The sequence below is a fragment of the Acinonyx jubatus genome, chromosome C1, assembly GCF_027475565.1.
Source record: "Acinonyx jubatus isolate Ajub_Pintada_27869175 chromosome C1, VMU_Ajub_asm_v1.0, whole genome shotgun sequence".
In the NCBI taxonomy this organism is placed as follows: domain Eukaryota; kingdom Metazoa; phylum Chordata; class Mammalia; order Carnivora; family Felidae; genus Acinonyx; species Acinonyx jubatus.
Window position 1 is genome coordinate 65,167,715 of NC_069381.1, and position 19,214 is coordinate 65,186,928.

The 19,214-nt window shown below is 34.0% G+C and overlaps 1 protein-coding gene across 5 annotated transcripts in view; it reads right to left on the minus strand.

Moving 5' to 3' along the window:
• Positions 1-239: 239 nt before the first annotated feature.
• The window catches only part of ADGRL4 (adhesion G protein-coupled receptor L4), a 108,999-nt gene continuing 90,024 nt past the window's right edge, over positions 240-19,214 (minus strand). For 2 of the 5 annotated variants that reach the window (XM_053214300.1, XM_027058794.2), the window contains 2 exons: positions 1,967-2,135; positions 1,313-1,610 (listed from right to left, as the gene is read on the minus strand). In XM_053214300.1, coding sequence (XP_053070275.1) covers positions 1,548-1,610; positions 1,967-2,135 — 232 coding nt within the window. In that variant the 3' untranslated portion in view covers positions 1,313-1,547. Of the gene's footprint in view, positions 1,611-1,966; positions 2,136-3,723; positions 3,816-19,214 lie in introns of those variants that run through there. The other 3 variants (XM_015066249.3, XM_027058793.2, XM_053214301.1) reach the window with 3 other exon arrangements.

Consider the following 19,214-nt stretch of genomic DNA (forward strand, 5'->3'; position numbering starts at 1 on the left):
AAGAGCTATTATTCTGCCTGCCATACATCATTCGTATGTATTGATTGAACAGATTAGTTTTTCAATACAACATGCTTATAACCCTGTTCTATAATGACAATGGTAATAATAGGTCACAGCTTAGCATATAAGAGATCAGAAGATATAATGAACATTTATCATGGATTCTCTAAAAATGTGTAGGGACATATTGGCAGGTAGCTCATCTTTCTTGAGAAAATGACTCAGCAAACAGTAGCTGTATTCATTTAGATAACATTTTATTTGTTAGAGCAAGTTTTGACAGACTTCATTTTAAAAGCTGGAGAAATTAAAATCACAACATTTAGTGTGTTGGCATACTTCTACAGGCAGGTGCAGACAATTACATATTTTTGAAATAAAATCCCTGCTTCCACATTTTAATGAGAAGATTTGAGGATAGATAGAAACCATACATTTAAGCAGATATGCTTTAATAGATAGTAGAAAACTGTCAGAAAATATATCCACTGTGAACATTTCTACAGTTCTCAGTGATTCCTTTGTTATAAATAACATTTTTAAATGTGTACTTTTCTGAACAGAAAAAAATGGCAATTCACTTTCTGAATACTTTCATATTTACAATGCCCTTTTAAAAATAGTAAGTTAAAAGGGAATATTGTCATGTGAACTATAATATTTCCAAAATTAAAAGAAATAAAGAACTCAAATATACTAGCCTAATGAGATCCAATATTATTCACTACACTGAAAGGTTATAGAAGAGAATACTTCAATTTTTATATACACTATTTTTACATTTACAGCCATGAAAAATATTATAGTTTGACACATTTATGTATTTCTGATTAAAGATTTGAAGTTATAATCTATGAAATTAGTATGGAAACAGCACATACCTCCTTATGATGTTAACCCAAAAACCAGAACATAATTGCCTGCCTTTTCATTTGTAAAGTTTTGTGGGGTTTTTTCGAATATTAGGAAAGAAAATAAATATAGAAAAGGTCTAAGTTGTTTTAGTATAAATTTAAGTTCAGAAAAATTCATGCAATGGTAAGAAGTGTTTATTCAATTATTTCAGCTATAATTTCTCATTTAGTTTACAAAAAAACAAGTTTACTCAAAATACATCTCATTGTTATAATAGCCATTTCCTTTTTACTGCTTTACATTCTGCCCCTTCATTCTCTCATATTCCACTTTCTGTAACAGAGCTCATTACTAAGGTGATAGGGGACTTAGTTTCAAAGGCAACATGAGTCACAAAAATATCAATCCAGTGGTTTCCTTCAGGACATTCATATATTTCTTGTGTTAGAAATATTTGCAATACTATTTTGACATAACTAACTATGTCATGTGGGAAAGCAAACTATAGCTATATGGTACATAATTATGGTATCTTATCTACAGTTTCTACACTGTAAACAGAAAAATGGATTTAAAATACTTATCTAGTAATTAATAATTAGATCATTGATTCAAGTCATTTTTATACATTGGCCATCCACAGCTTGGTTTTCTTATGTAGAGCAAAAATTATCCACAGTTCTCTATTTTTACCTTAAACATCCAAAACAACAAGGGACATTTTTGAACAATCTATAATATTCTTCTTGGATCTAAAAAGAAGAAAAAAAAGAAATGTTAAACATAATTGCAATGGTCACATTAAATTATTTTCAAATCACATTAAATTGTTATATTTCGTTTTCTAAAGTATGATTTTCTAATTATCTGTCAGAATATGCTTAAATTAATATAAGCTATGTTTACATTCCTAAGAGCAAGTTTTTTTTAAAGCATATTTCCATACGAACAGATAGATGTTCCAATTATTTTGATACTAAAATATACTGCATTAGGCAATAAAGATAGCACAAATCCATGAGAATAAGAATTTTTATCAATTTGGTAGCCGATGCTACATGAATATGCTATAGGGTTGACCGCAATTATAATAAAAGAAACTGCTTACTTTTCTAGATAAGACACACAGGAATAAGAAGATGAACATCCCCTGGAAAGCATTGCTGACAGTGAAGAGGTAAGCTGTTACCACTGATGCGTGCACGACATGGAGAACCCCAAAGATCCAGGTGGTGCCGAGAAGGAACAGGAGAGCAAGGGCTCCTCTGGCACAAGACCTGTAACACATTTGAAATGTTTCAGTTAAGAAAATGACATAGACTCAACACATCCCTAAACTCCTCAAATTATGTGGGAAATGGCTTTTTGGTACAATTAAGAAATCTTCTGCAAAGACCAATAAGGATTTTGAAACTGATACATCATGCTAGTTACGTGGGACAGCCTTTAGGGTATGTTACTGCACCATGACAGGGATGCACTTCCAAAATGAAGGCAATGCTATTAAAATATGGTATTTTTCAAGGAATTTCCTTAATCTTTAAAAAAAAATTTTTAAGTTTACTTATTTTAGAGAGAGAGAGAGAAAGAGAAGGGGAGGGGCAGAGAGAGAAGAAGACACAGAATGTGTAGCAGGCTCCAGACTCTGAGCTGTCAGCACAGAGCCCGAGGCAGGGCTCGAACTCAAGAACTGTGAGATCATGACCTGAGCTGAAGCTGGCCACTTAACCAACAGAGCCACCCAAGCGTCCTGGAATTCCCTTAATCTTAAAATATTTTTACCTAGTATACTGCAGTGTATGTGCTTTGATTTCAAATCAAATGTTGTAATAATTCCTGAAGGTAAGACATCTATCTGTTAGGGAGCATTTTCCCTAAGAAACCTTGCGAAGTATACCGGGTGGACTTGGGTGAGTACATGTGCATGACATCAAAGGAAGGTTCTGCTTTCCTTTCAGGTTTAGTAAAGAAGAAAGCATAAAATATAAAACTAGATTCTTTTTTCTGCTGTTACAATACAGTTGCCTCAAAATAAATTCATGTCAGAATACCGCTTTCTTAAAAATTAAAAAAAAATACATGTACATACTCTTACATATTTTCAACTTACTGCCTATGACTTCTGGTAAAACAACATTCAATCCTGCTCACTGAGGACATTGCTTTGAAAATGAGGCAACTAATGATTATTTTCTTATTCATTCTTTGTCCAATCATTCTCTCCTGCAGAAGATGTTTTAGCAGTATACCTCAGAAAATGAGTCATTTTCAACTTTATTAAAACCAGCACACTACATGAAGCTATGAATGGTGAGGAGTAAAAGAAAGTAATCGATCAAACGTTTGCTAAATCCTAACTATAAATCTTGTGTAAGGTATTGAAACTACAGGAGTGTTTCCAAGCAACACAAACGTTAGTCGTTTCTAATGTTCCCTATAGTACACTTCAGTTTTTCCTGAACAAACCATTTTCGAGGTCTCAATAAATCAGTTTTAAAGAGAGGGTTGAAGGAAAAATCATGGCAGCATGCAAACTAAGAGTCACAAGAAAGAAACACAGTTACTAAGCTCTGAGGAATGTTTTCCAAAGAAAATCGCTAAGGCCAATTTTTGCCTTAAAACACAGCCATCATCTTTTCTTTCAAAGGGGATTATGTTAGAAAAGATGGCTTTACTTACCATTTAATCTGTGGTGATTATAGTCTTATTAAACATATTTAAAATGCTATTTGACAATAAGTTTTTTTAATATGGCAGAAGAAAGTTATAAAAAAAATAAAAAAAAAAGCCTTTCCAAGAGTTATTTGTGCCTTAAGGTACTCAATCTTTTAACTACTAAAGAAATAGAGTGAAAGAGACATTTACCTTATGTTCTCATAGCAACTAACTTCTGGTTTCAACCCTGCAGTGTGACGAAAAACTTTGTATATGATAAATCCAAAAGCCAAGAGATTAACCTGAGAAAATAAATGAATTTCAAAGAAAAGACCGTTTTCATAGTAAATTAGATACATATAAAGGGAATAAATAAATAGTAAAGATTTCAAATAAGATGGAAACTAGAAAATCTTAGAACTTTTATGTATATTACAAAGTACAAACCCTCTGGTAGAAACAGATCTGGGGTTGATCTTTATATCACTGAAAATTGTTGGTACAAATGGTAATACAATTTGCCAGACTGTATTAAAAACAACCTGTTCAAGAAACTTCTTCAGATGTATGATCACATCTACAGATTGATGATTATCAGCTGCTGCCAATAATAAGATTAATATGCACATTAAGTAAAATTTTGGTTTGAAAAACTTTGTGAACATTCGAGAAATCAAATTTTTCTTCATTCAATTGTGTGCTGTTTCTTCGATGAGAAGTGTTAGTGATAATTCTGTCAGCTTTTAAAAATTTAAACTGGAAAAAGAGATCAGAGGGATTAGAAAACCCAACAAAACACCTTCAAACACCTAGAAAATGTTTGAATGTACTTTCTTTTGTATGGTTCATCTAGCAATGTCGCCTAATATTTATGCTGAAATTTCCTTCTCTCAGATTTAACCTCAGAATCTTTCAAAATATCAATCAATGAAAGAAATGTTTCTGAAGGCATATGTATTTTATTAATAAACATTTATCATTCTATTATTTATATTTCTTTTTATGGGCTACGTAGAATACACACAATTTTTACTCCTTTTAAAGTGACTGCTTGTGAAAAGTTTCCTCTTTCCCGTATTTTTGGAAACCGTTAGGTCATATTTGTGGTCCCAGAAGACTAAATTAAGGGTACCTTTTAGTGTATGTCCACTTTAATATGAGAATACTAACAATTAAAAATATTAAATATTATAAAATAATTTGTAGATTAATCATTTATTGAATATATTTTATTAATCCAAACATTTTTTCAAAAGCCATTTTGTAAAAATAGCAAAATGCAGTATTTTAATCTAATTCTTACACTAGTATTTCAAGAGTTTATAGCTATGGAAAAAATTGGCTTTTTTCCCCTATATTCTAAGCAGTTTTGTATAACTTCTCAAAATTTACTAGTTACTATTATAAATAGCAGTATGAAATAATGGGTCAGATAATTTCATATAGTCACTTCTCCATGGAGAAGTCCTTGAGAGAAAATCTTAGAGGAATGAGGGTCTATTCTGTTCTTTCTGCTTCCAAATGTCTATTACTTCTAATTATATGATTAATTAATTCTAATTACAATAATTCTTTGATACAAAGAAAAGAATTCAGCAACTGTAGAGGGGGAGAGAAAGCATATTAAAATTGATTGAATTGATAGTTTCACCCTATCTTAGCTCAAATAACTAACTGAAATGATAATTTAATAATATTTAAGTTTGTAAGGAGACTATACTTATGAAGGAGGGATGCATCATATTTTCTAGGGTTTTATAGCTATAGCTTCTTTAAGTAAATTTGGAAACAACTGTATTTAATTCTATAATTATATGCATATATTTTTAAATAATAAAAAGTATTATAATTCGGCTAGTATAAATAATATATGTCAAACCACTGTTGGTTTGAGTATTTTCGAAGAATTTTTATGAAGTATTTATATTGAATATGTCATCTCAGCAAAGAGTTGTGAGATAGCTTTAACAAAAAAATTGTTTTCTAGTTGCATGCATTTTCCATGTGACTAATTTATAATATTAACTAAAGTTTCTTAAACTGTTTTCAATAAAACAGGCTTGAAAAATAGTTGCTCATACTGCTATGTCTTCTCAGAAGTACGTATATATTTGAAATGTTGTTCCACATCATTTTATAAGTATGTAAACTTATTCCCTATGGGTGATCCAGTTCTGGAAAGTACATTTTTGTGTCCAATAGGGAGAATGTTTACATACTTATAAAAACCAGGTGTTGCTGGACAAGCAGGAGACTAATTCCTATTCCATAATTTTATACTTTCCCAATTATAAGAGAACACAGATAAAAATATATTTATCAAATGGTGTTACAGTTTTACATAATGAATAAAATCACAAACATGTTGATTATATTATCCACATTCATTGGTACTAATTCAAATATATGAAGCTTTTTACATGTATTCTAAACATTTTATAAAGGGCTCAAGTCTCTGGGATAGTGGTGAGAGGTGGGTATATTAATGAACAAAACAGACATTGTCCTTTGTTCTCATAAATGTATTAAGACAATTCTATAGTAAGTTATCACATAAATACTTATAAATCTACAAACTGTGATAAATGCTATCAAGTGACAAATTTGGGTTATTAGGAGAGACAAAACGAGGGTGGATTAAGATAAAGGTTCAGGAAGTACTTCTCTTAGGATTTAGTATTTAAACCAAGACTTAATAAATTATAATGCATTAGCAGATCAAAGAACCCATGAGGCTTGAGAGAGTTGAGGATATGGTATACGCTGAAGGAATTAGCAAAGGGGACTGGGGTGTAGTAAATAAAGGGAAGGGTAGTATGAAAAGAGGTGAGTGAAGTAGACAAGGCTGAATATTACTTAGATTTTATGTTAAATGCGAAGGATTTTAATTTATTCTTCCACTTCCCTTAAAAGAACACTTTTAAGCCTTTTCCTTAAGAAACTTACAGTATAATGGAAGAGATGACCAGTCAATCGATAGGTACAACACTATTCAGTAAGTGCCCAGTGACTGCATAGTAGTGTAAAAGAACACAGGTAATGGCACACTAACATATGATTTCTAAGCCAATCTTGAATGACTAGTGAAGCCAAAGGAGGCAACGCAGAGAAAATAAGAGATTACTCAGTGTCTCAGTCATCAGATCTATCTATGCACACTCATTTCCTGGGTTATCAGACCCAATGGCTCAAAATATTATCCTTTATTTATTTATTTATTTATTTATATTTATTTATATATATATTTTATATATTAATAAATATATAATATATTTTATATATTTATAAATATATACATTTATATATATTATATATTTATATTTATAAATGTTTATATATTTATATTTATAAATATATATATATTTATTTATTTATTTTGAAGGAGACAGAGTGTGAGTGGGGCAGGAGGCAGAGAGAGAGGGAGAGAGAGAATCCCAAGCAGGCTCTGTGCTGTCAGAGCCTGACGTGGGGCTCTGTCTCATGGTTAGTGAGATCATGACCTGAGCCGAGATCAAGAGTTGGATGCTTGACTCACTGAGCCACCCAGGTGCCCCTCAAAATATTATCCTTAATGTCCTACCCAACTGCTTCAGTAGGTCTAGTAGGCATCAGGAGTTGAACATGTCAAAAACCAAGCTGTCTTTCTTCCCCCAAAGAACCTAGTTTTGCTTCAATCTCCTCACCTCAAAAAAAAAAAGTTACCTCATCCTTCTAGAAGATCAGGCTTCTTCATCAGCAAACCCTTCTCCTCTACCTTTACAACATATTCAGAATATGACTACCACTTACTGTTTTGCAGTGCCTCTCCTGGGAGAGGCCACACTGTGCCTCATCTGGACTATTGCAAAAGCCCCCTAATTGGTCTCCCAGCTTCTGTCTTCGCCTTCTATTCTCACATTACAGCAGTCAGACTGATCCCTTTAAAATGTAAGTCAGACCATGTCTCTATTTAGAATCTTCTGATGGCTTCTCATCTCACTCAGAGTTAGATCTAAGGAGTTCACAATGGCCTCTAGATTTGTCTCACTATACCTCTTCTCTCACGTCCTACATCTCTATCCTTTGATCTCGTCACTACATTCACATTCGATTCTCTGTCCTTCCTCTAGCCCACCAGCGTGCCCTAGGGTGGTTGTATTTGCCGGGCTTTCAGGAATTGCCAGGACAAATTCCTTCACCACTCCTGTTTAAATGCCACCTTGTTACATACTGCCTCCCAGTGTATGTTTATTGGAAACTGAAACCCAAATGATAAAATCAGGCTTGAGTTCAATTCGATGGCAGTGTAAACCGTGACAGTATTCTCTACTGTTCTGGACAATGAAAATTCTGTATGCAAACACGTTCTTCCCTTGCCTTAGCCATTAGAGCACTGACAAAATTCTTGACCGAACTTCAGTGAGCCTCCTCTGAGCTCTCTTCTCAACTAGGCCTCAGCATTTGGCTTCAGTGTCCACCTTTGCAGAGTTCAGTTTTATCAAGAATCCTGCTAAGTCAGCTTAGAGAGAATCCTACCACCCTTGATATCTGGTCACTCTCAATATCTAATTAAATTCCTCACCACCCCCAACCTTGGTATCTGATCACACTGGCCTGCCTTTTAGCAAGAGTCCTGTTAAGTAAATTTAGCAAGAATTCTCCCTCCCTTGCTATCTGCTCTTAGTAATTTCCCACGCATCTCCTTTCCCCAACACACAACCTGATCCTTGGCTATAAATCTCCAGCTATATTTATTGTATTCAGAATTGAGCTGACTCTCTCTCCCCTATTGCAATAGTTTTGACACCTATCACAGTAGTCCTGAAAAAGTCTTCCTTACCAAATATAAGAATAGTTTTTTTCCTTAACAAAACTCAGAGACAAATTCCACCATCATATTATAATACTCAGCAAATTTGGGGTAATGAAAAACTTACATTTGCTGCTTTTACACTGCCTGCATTCTCTCTTAATCCATAAATATATAAGCTACTTTAGATCCATGTTTAAATAGAGTGAAAAAACCATAACTAAAGAATCAGTATCACCCAAAGGCACATGACTTTATTTACTTAGAGGTGGAAATTAAGTTGAAACTCTGCATTCTACATGGCAAGGAAAAATATTTTCAGGAGGGAATGTTTTATGAAATAAGTACAAATAGTCTGAGAAGATAAAAACAAAAGCCCAAACCAAGATTATATAGAATTAAAAGTTATTTCTGATCATGAGGAATGGTTTGCAATTATTCGAGAAGTAACGACTTTGAGGCTAGATAAATAACTGCATTTTAGGTTAAATTATTGGAAAGGTACTACTAGCACTGTGTTTATGGGCAATTCTGGCTCCATGATAACGGACTTGAATACTTGAGCGATTCTCTAAAATACAAGGAACATCATTAATATGAACCTTAATTAAGAAAATGGTGCCTTTCAAATGATTCACACTCTTGATCATTAATGTTTACCAATGTGTGCTGATTTTATCAGCTGTGGTTCCCTTTTTATTTATCACTAAGTATGAGTTCCACGAAAGCACAGGGGCTAATTAATGACCTACAATTGAACAGAGTCATTCATTATCCTTTTTGTTTCAATTAAAAAAAACAGTTTTAGCTTGTCAATTAGGAGTCCTTAATACTTTTCTGGGAATAATAAGCAAGACAAGCACGTTAGGTGGCAAACAAGAACTCTGAAATTCATTGCCACACTTGAGAATATAGAGAGAATGAAAATAGCTGCGAAAAAAAAAATCACTCAAAATCATGAAAACTTAACCCTTGAGAGAAAGCAGTATTTTAAATTTAAAGTCATTCCCCTAGCTTCATCTTAAGGAATATTTATCTATACGGAGATCTATTTCTTACCTTCGTTGATATATGCAGTGGCTTCAAAGCCCGGCACTCATGCTCTGATGTTTGATGGAGTGCATTAAAAATGTTTAAGTACCTTATTTTTTTTTTAAACAAAAAATTTACATAGATAAGTTGGGGAGAGAGCATGAGCTAATTCTGAAAGATTTAGACCTACAGGTACATTCAACCCAAGGGCTTCAAATTCAGACTTCAAAATGAAGCATCCCAATCAGTCATTTTTCTTTTCTTAGTCTTTTTCTCAATAATTGATGAAGCCATCTATATGCTGATGTCAGATCTCACCAAAAAGAATGAGGAAATTTCTCTTACAGCACTTTTAGACCTATGCTTTAATTTTTCATATACATCAAATGGAATCTGGTTCATTTAAGAATGTGTCATGATTACAACTGCTATGTCCTTTCAAATAGTTTTATTACCTTTAAATTAACTGGCCTAGTTAATCTGCTTCTGCCATGGACAAAGGGTGGGTTTCTACTAGCCTACCGAGAGGGCACTAAAAGCAAAAACAAAACTCACAAAAATCAATGACTCATTTTCAGTCCCTAGATCACTGCCGAGATGGCTCAGTAGTTTGCAGTTGAAGCTTTAAAATGAGAAGATATCATCTCTTAACTAAAAACAAATTTACTAGCTACACTGGAATCAAGTAGTCGGAGTTTTGTCTCCATTCTGATTTTATTTCTTAATTGGAATCACCCCTTACTTACTTACTATGCTAATTACAGAGTATCAGAAAAAATTAGAATATGTGATAAGCAAAAAATGTACCCCTCTTCTGAGAAAATGGGCACAGCTAATGTCTGGAACCTGTGAATACAGCAGAAAGGATTGTGCAGATAGAATAAAGTTATGGGCTTTAAGTTATCCTGAATTATCCTGTTGGTTCCAATGTAAGCACGTGAGCCCTTAGAAATGAAAGAGAGAGGCAGAAGGGATTTAGCAGCGAGGTGCTACGGAAGAGAGGAAGAGAAGCAGGAGAGAGGAGGCAGAAGTGGAGGTCAGAGAAAACTGAAGACAAAGGAGGTTGTCAGTCAGGAAATGTGGGAGGCCCCTACAAATTGAGACTGACCTCTGTCCCACAGCCAGCAAAGAAATCAATTGCATGAAACTGAATGTGGCCAACAACCTGAAGAAGCGTGGAAACAAATTCTTCCCCCAGAGCCTCTAGAATGGCTGAGGCCTTAATTTTAGCCCGAGTGGGACTCTCAGCAGAAGAAACAGCTGAGCCATGCTGTACCCAGACTTTTGACCTCCAGAACTGTGAAACAGTAGATTTGCTGTTTTGCCACTAAATTTGTGGTAATTTGTTTTGACAGCAACAGAAATCTATGCAAGGTAAAAGACATGTAAATATAAAATATAAATTACATATATATATATATATATATATGAAATACCCTAGAAATACTGTGTTTCCTATATTTTAAATAAAAATTTAAAATCCAGTTTAAAAAAATACGAACTTATCAATAACTCGTATTTATTATTGATGTTCTAGATATGTGATGAATAATCAATTAGACAAAAACTTATTTGTGGATTCTGTTTCTACGTTTCTTAGAAGATCAACACAAATTATAACTAGTACACAATTTCCTTTTCAGTAAGTCAGAAATACAGTTTATACCTTCAAGTCCCTGTCACATTTTCTTCTGTATAACACACACTTTGATAAGCTCTTCTCATAAGGTTGTCTCATTAGTAAATAAAAGGACAAGATGCCTGTTAAATTTGAATTGCAGTTAGATGACAAAAACTTTTTTAGTATAAGTATCTCCCATACAATATTTGGGGCATGCTTAAAAAATAACTTGTTGTTTATCTGAAATTCCAATTAATTGGGCACCCTGTGTTTTGTACGGCCACCACAACTCCATAGCTTTAAAATTATTTTCACATCTGATCTTTTTTGTAACCTGACGACACTAGCTTCTTAGTAGAAACCCCCAAGGACATCACCCTCTCCACATATGACAGCTTGAAAAGAGATCTCAAAGGAAGAGGGGGTAAATTTTCAGATGCTGCAACTGTTGTGGAACCAGAACATGTGTGTATGTGCGGAGACTGATAAAATATATAGTATACAGTGGACGAAAGCACATACAAAAGGTTTGAGCCCAGTAAAGAACACACCCTGGCCAGGCAGAACTTCCCATTAGAAATCCCTTGATGTACACGGTGACAGTTATGCTGAGAAGTGATGAATTAGGCTGGCACCTGTTAACAAACTTGTGTTAAGGAAATAATGGCTAGAAATAAATTTTCTAAAGCTTAGATGTAAAATTGCATTAGTACGAATTTAGTGAAAACTTGGGGCGCCTGGGTGGCTCAGTTGGTTATGCATCTGACTTCGGCCTAGGTCATGATCTTGTGGTTCATGAGTTTGAGCCCTGTGTTAGGCTCTGTGCTGACACCTCAGAGCCTGGATCCTGCTTCAGATTCTATGTCTTCCTCTCTCTCCCTCTGCCCCTCCCCTGCTTGTTCTCTCTCTCTCTCTCTCTCTCTCTCTCTCTCTCTCTCAAAAATAAATAAACATTAAAAAAATTCAAATTTGGTGAAAACTCACAGAAATTATGATGGTACAGTATTTGAAACAGTTGAAGCAATCTGAAAACATACTAAACATTTTTAAACAGGTTCTAAGTATTATAAGAGGAGAGTATCCTTCACAGAACATCTGAGATATTAACAGTATTCATGGTATAAATATCCTGAGGTTTATTCTTTAGAAGATAGCAATGCTCTCCCACCAAGCATGGGCTGCTGGGATTTACAATTGGGTGAACAGTTGTTCTGGGATAAAAAGCATTTTGCAGGTAGTTATAAATTGCTGTAACATTGAAAGTTGGGTCCATAACAAAAACAATATTTATGAGCATTTTCTGTGTGCTAGACATTATTGTTAGTGCTATTTTTAATTCATTTCACCCTCACGCCAACTTTTATGGGGGTAATTCTTAATATTCTTAATATTATCACTATCATTACATTTATTTCACAATTAGGGCAACAGAGGCACAGAGAGGTTAAATAATGTGCCCAAGGTGACACAAGTAGGAAGTACCAGGGCAAAGATTCGTACCTAGTAGACAGGGTAGGGAAGATAATGCCCTTAAGCTCTTTACAAAACTACCAAACCACAGATGAAGGGCCAGTAAAGAAAAATTAAATTGGCATTGAAAATTTCACAAACTTAAATGTTTAGACATTTATTTATTATATTAGCTGCTAATAGTTACTTAATTTTAAAAATGGTCAAAAGTAGAAGAGTGAAACAGCAATGAGTAGTGACATGGTCAGCTGTCTGGCATTAGTATTCATTGAACTTAGTCAAGACATCAGTGGTGAAGGTCTTGTAAACATGAGTAGGATTTAGTGCGTTATGCCAGTGATCCCCTAGTGGAGACGCCTGTCTTCACTGTTCTCAGTGATCAAAGAATCTAGGAATGTGATAGTCTTCAAATGTGGTCCATGTTGGTGGTCAAGTAGAATGCCTTAAAATAATCTACTGGGACATAGGAGAAACACATTAGAATTGCCGTTGATACTTTTCCAAGGAAAATAAAGGTTTATTATTATTATTTTTTAATGTTTATTTATTATTTTTGAAAGAGAGAGTAGGGGAGGGGCAGAGAGAGAGACAGAGAATCTGAAGCAGGTTCCAGGCTCTGAGCTGTCAGCACAGAGCCCGATCCCACGAACCGTGAGATCATGACTTGAGCCGAAGTCAGATGCTTAACCAACTGAGCCACTTAGGCTCCCCAGGATTTACTATTTAAAATATATATGACACTCATGCTCTCAAACCATTCAGCAAGATGAGTGTTTGTTCCTAAAGGTAGAGAGGTTTGCCCCTCTTGTTATGTAGTTATGTAGTTTTAACAAAGTAACATGAATATGTTTTTAAACATTATGTAGTTTTAACAAAGTAACACGAACAAAGTAAAAAATTAGGACCTAAAGTGTCTCCAAGTATACTGTGGGTTAAAATTAATCCTGATAAAAAATATACACATGGGACAATGACAGAACTGACTATTTTTCTACTTATATGGTAAGTTGCTATCCAAGCTCTAAGTCCATGTAAGTCAACCAAATTAAAATACATAAAGATCTACTCAGATTTGATAAAATGTCATTTAAAAATTCAAATTATTAAGAGGGCTATTTGAAATATGCATTTAGATCCACAATTTTCAATCATATTTAAAGTAATAATCAATTCAACACATAATTTCTCTAAAGTCAATAATACATGTTTAGCAGTTTCTTAATGTTTTCTACTTCGAGTTTTAAAAAGTCATGCACCATTGGAAAACAGCTTTGCTCTCCATGATGAGGTACGTTAATTGAAATAATATCTGGAAAATAATATGGCACAAACTTAAATGCATTCATTTATACATTTAAATACACATTCCTTTTAGTAATATTATTTCAAAGTGCAATTAGAAAGCATTACTGAAGATGTGAAGAAATGAATGTTAGAACAGAGCACTCAGTGTGATCTATTGGCTATACATTCACACAAAAGTACAGATTTAATGTCTCTTGGTGAAGTATCAGTTCTGATAACCATTAAAACCAAGTGTTAAACTGAACTTAGATCTACACTTTTGGATTGCTGTATTAAAAGTGTAATCAATATTCCATTTAAAAATCTAATAATATTTTAGTGAGAATTATTAAATTGAAGCATTGTTATCTTCAAAATTTTGAATTTATATTTTCAGAATGTGTAATAATATATATTGTATATATCATATAATGTGACAGATCATATTAGGCAACTACTAAGTATATACAATTTTTCAAGATGTAAACGATTTATTAAGATACATATATTTTACTGATGGGCTCCTGAGTTGAAAAATTTGGAGATCATTACCTTACATATAATTTGACAGTATGAAAAGAACAACAGATGTGGAGCACCTGGGTGGCTCAATTGGTTAAGCATTGGACCCTTGATTTCAGCTCACATCATGATCTCAAGGTTTGTGGGATCAAGCCCCACGCTGGGCTCTGCGCTGACAGTGTTGAACCTGCTTGGGATTCTCTCTTTCCCTCTCTCTGCCCCACACTCACTTGCATGCTCTCTGCCTCAAAATAAATAAATAAACACTTAAAAAAAGTAACAGAAGCAACTTCAAAATAAATAGGATAAATGGACTCAGAGCTACATTTCATGGGTTTGAGTTTTAGTGCTGATACTTATTTACTGGTCAATTTATTTAACTCTTTGTATTTCATTTTGTCCTATGTAAAATATGGATAATATTACTATTTATCATAAATGGTTATGTATAGTAAGTTAAATAATATAAAGTACTTAGAATAGTGCTCAATATATAAATTCTCAAGGAACATCAATTATTCTCACTAACGGCAATTATGTTTATATAGAAATGTGTTCTTCCAAATTATCTCAACATTTGATGTGCCCAATGATAAATATAACATATTTACTCCACACTTGGATAAGAATTGTTTTGTGATATAGTCTCACTGGACCTATAAAAATCACCTTATATCAGACTTATACCTTTCAGTCTTTATTTTGGGCAATATGACCTCAATAGAAAACAGATGATCTTTTTCCACTTTCAGGACTTTCCCTAAAATAATGTTAGCAAAATAAATAATTCAACAATATGTAGTATAATTCAACAATAAGTCAAACATTTATTGTTCATATAAACAATTTCTTATTTTTTGTTGAAACTCCTCCAGGGTAGAACTGAAGTTTCCAGGTCAAAAATCTGGGTATCTTCAAAGGTTTATAGAAATGGTAGGAGTAATTCAAAAGGCAATCTATAGATAAAATTACCAGATAACTTAAATATAAGAAACATATTCTTCATGAACCCAATATTATATTCTGGGATATTTTATGGGAGAGGATAGCTATCTTTTCTTAAATCACTCAAGTGTAGAATAGAGGTCAGGAATTTTTTTCTGCAAAGGGACAGGTTGTAAATAGCTTAAGTTTTGAGGACCATATGGTTTCTCTTACAAACACTGAATTTTGCCATGCCATTAAAGCAGACTTAGACAACACACAAACAAGTGAATGTGTCTCAGTAAAAAATAAAATAAATAAATAAATAAATAAATAAATAAATAAATAAATAAATAAATAAATTTATAACAACAGACTGTGGACTGTGGCCGTTGCTGACTCCTGGTCTAGAATTCAGGATCCATAAGGGTAAGGACTTTTCTCTATTTTATTCACTGACATATTCCCTAGGCCTAGAACTATGTCTGGTATATAAAAAATGCTCAATAAACATTTGCTGAATGAATAAAAGGATGAAGGATGGAATACCTAAATCTCACTTACCCTTTATGATCCATGTGAAGAAGCATTCAACCATTAATTTGATTAAACATTTAAAAAATTTGTTTTGTTTCACATCATGCAGATTTTGACAAAACAGTATCTTATTAGAAATCTATTATCCATAAATAGATATAGCAATAGAAACTGAGGGATATATTATACATTATTAAAATGTAATGACCCTCAAGGAATAATTTTGCATAGAGAAATGATGAAGTTGCACCTCCTTTATTTTATGTGTGGATACCTTGGAGTATATGCAATATTTTGCCTCTAACAGAAAGGGCAGACCCTTGGATTTTATGATGTATATTCATTATTCACAGTCTTGGGCATGTAAGCCACAACAACAGTCTTAATCACAAGTAGGAAGCATATGGCCTCATTCGGAAGATATCTTCCCACATCCCCTCAAGTAATTGCTGAATAATTGCTCCATTTTATTATGGCTAAAAATCCTTTTTTTTTTTTAGTGTTTATTTTTCATAGAGAAAGCATGATCAGGGGAGGAGCAGAGACAGATCTGAAGCAGTCTCCATGCTCCAAGCTGACAGCACAGAGCCCGACGTGGGGCTCAAGCTCACAAACCACAAGATCATGACCTGAGCCGAAGTTGGACCCTTAACCAACTGAGCCACCCAAGGCACTCCTAAAAATCCCATCTTGATATACAATCATCTTAGACATTAAAAAATTCACACTCTGTATTTTTAACATGTTTCCATTAGGAATATTTCAATAGCTGAACTTGTTTTCAGTGTTTGAAAGAGTAATTTACTGTCTTCAAAATGGAATCAAAAGGTGGAGAGAAATGTATAATGTACTAGAAATGTATAAACATGAAGAATAAAGTGATTCCGTGGGTGTAAGTGAATTCCATGGGCTTATTTTTGTAGCTGGTTTCAACTGTAGATGGTTATGAGCCGTAGCAAGATATTAGAAAAGTAACAAAAGTAAATGAGAAAAACTGTATGTGAAGAACATTTATAACAGTTCCATTTAATGTGACAATGAAAACCCGGTGATGAAATCTCCCTTGTTAAGATATAAGCAAGGAAATAATTTCCTTATGTATACTTACTGTGGAAAAAGAAGATAGAGGTTAGTAAAAAAAAAAAAAGTGTGTGTTTACACACACATACACAATACACACACACACAAACTTAATATTTATATACACACACCACACACACACACATAAACTTATATATAGATCATTTGACTGTAACTTATATTTAAAATATCTTACCCAATTAAATTCAAAGATGTATCTGATGTTATTGCCAATTTTAAAGGTAAAAATAGAAGAGTCATAAGAATGTCTCCAAATTATTAAAAATTTTCCTTTTTTAACTTTTGAAGGATGCTTTTATTCCTTTAATTTCATTTCTTTTCTTATAGTAACTCTGTATATAAAATTGCCATCAGTATCTTCATGTCAATGTTAGAAATCCAGGGTACAGAAAGAACCCACGTTGTGTACTTTTTACCAGTTGGCTTCTGAAAATCTGTCACATTATTTGGCCAGGACCTGACTTTATTCAGCTAAACATAAAATGCCAATGTTAGAATTCTGAGTGAAAGCATACCCTAAATAGAGAGATCAATGCAGACAGATACATATAACAGTCATTTCTAAGGAGAAAAGAAATGAAGGAAAAGTGATGTGCTCTAAGGAATGCTTCAGGTATTATCTCTTTGGAGAAGTCCTCTCAAAATAATCCCATTTCTGCGGTGGTGATGATTTCTTTAAATTTCCTTTTGGGGGAAAGGAATGAACATTTTTGACTAAATACTGTGCTTGCTGCATCATTTATTTATTTACCCAGCATTATTACCTGAGTGATAACTACCTGGTAAACCTCAAGGATAATACAGTGAGAGAAAATCCATAAAGCTGCTTTACTCTCAGAGTTTATAGTCTCCTGGAGGAAACATATGAATCAATTACTAATCAGTTATTCACACTAATACATAGGTAATTATAAATTAAGGAAAACAATTTTTTAAAAAGTGAGTTTCTGTGAAGTCATATAACACAAAAAAGTACACTACGGATCAATGAGTCAGGAAGTACTTTCCTCAGAAAGTGTTTTTCGAGTTGATATCTGAAAGACAAACAGGAATTACCTAGATGAAGGGATGGCGGGAGGGAAGCGACAGGGAGCCATTTTAGTGCAGAGGTGCTGAGATGGGAAGATATGAAGCACTGCTCAGAAAATGTAAAGCAGGCAGTGTGATTAAAACACAAAATCCCATGGGAGGGTCATGTGGCTGACAGGGGCAGTGCCCCCAAAGTAAAGTGTCCACTTTATGCCTGTTAGCTGGGCACGGTATTTTTAACGCCTGTTGCCCAGTGTTCTGTTCAGATTAGCATTTGTCCGAGTTTTTTTTGTTTACATCTTATTAAAATAAGCCCAGTATGTTTGGTAATCTCCACTTCTACCCTGTCATGTCTCTTGGGGCACTGTGTGAGAGTCACATCTGCAGTGACCATTCTGACTTTCACATGTGCTCAAACATGAAAGATAACCAGTAATATCCCACCTCCCTCTCCAGACTCTGTCCAGATATAGCATAAACAGCCCCTTCTGCTCAAATAGGCTCAGACATGAGTGGTTAGGGACAGCTTTCTCCTTTGTCATCAGGGTGTAGTGGAAGAAGGTTTCAAAATGGCCATCATTGTCAGTCACACAGTGCTCTATTCAAAACCACTGTTGTTGTGTCAAAAAAATTACTTTTGAAAATAGATTTTTGATTGGAGCTGTTTTATGGGTTCATCAATAAAATGAACCCAATCTGAATGATTTTTCGTTACCTACTTTCACTAAAAGTGAACCTAAAAAGGTACAGATTTTGGTGATAAGTAAGTGAATATGGTCACCCTTACTGTAGGCTTTGTTAAAGATTTTAGATTTGACTCCAAGAGCAACAAAGCCAAGAAAGAGGTAAACAAGGGGTGGAAAGATTTTCAGCTTTGCCTTTCCAAAATATTACCTAAAGTACACTAATGTGTGTTGTCTTAGAATTGTTTATACATGTCAACCTGATGCACTTTTTTTATTTAAAAAAATTTTTAATGTTCATTTATTTTTGAGAGAGAGAGAGAGAGAGATAGAGTGCAAGCAGTGGAGGGGAAGAGAGAGAGGGAGACACAGAATCTGAAGCAAGCTCCAGGCTCTGAGCTGTCAGCACAAAGCCCAACATGGGGCTCGACCCACAAACCGCGAGTTCACCACCTGAGCCAAAGTTGGATGCCTAACTGCTTAACTGATTGAGCCACCCAGGCACCCCAACCTGATGCACTTTTTGAGAGCAACTGTCTCCATTTACATCCCTTAGTTTTTCTAGCACAACCTTACCTGGGAATTGAATACTTGATAAAGTTTTGACCTATTCTGAAATATTCAAAGTGTTGTACCTATCCTATTTTTTCCCAGGTTTTTTCTTTTCATACTACCTGTACTTTTATTTTGATTTAATACTACCTATATT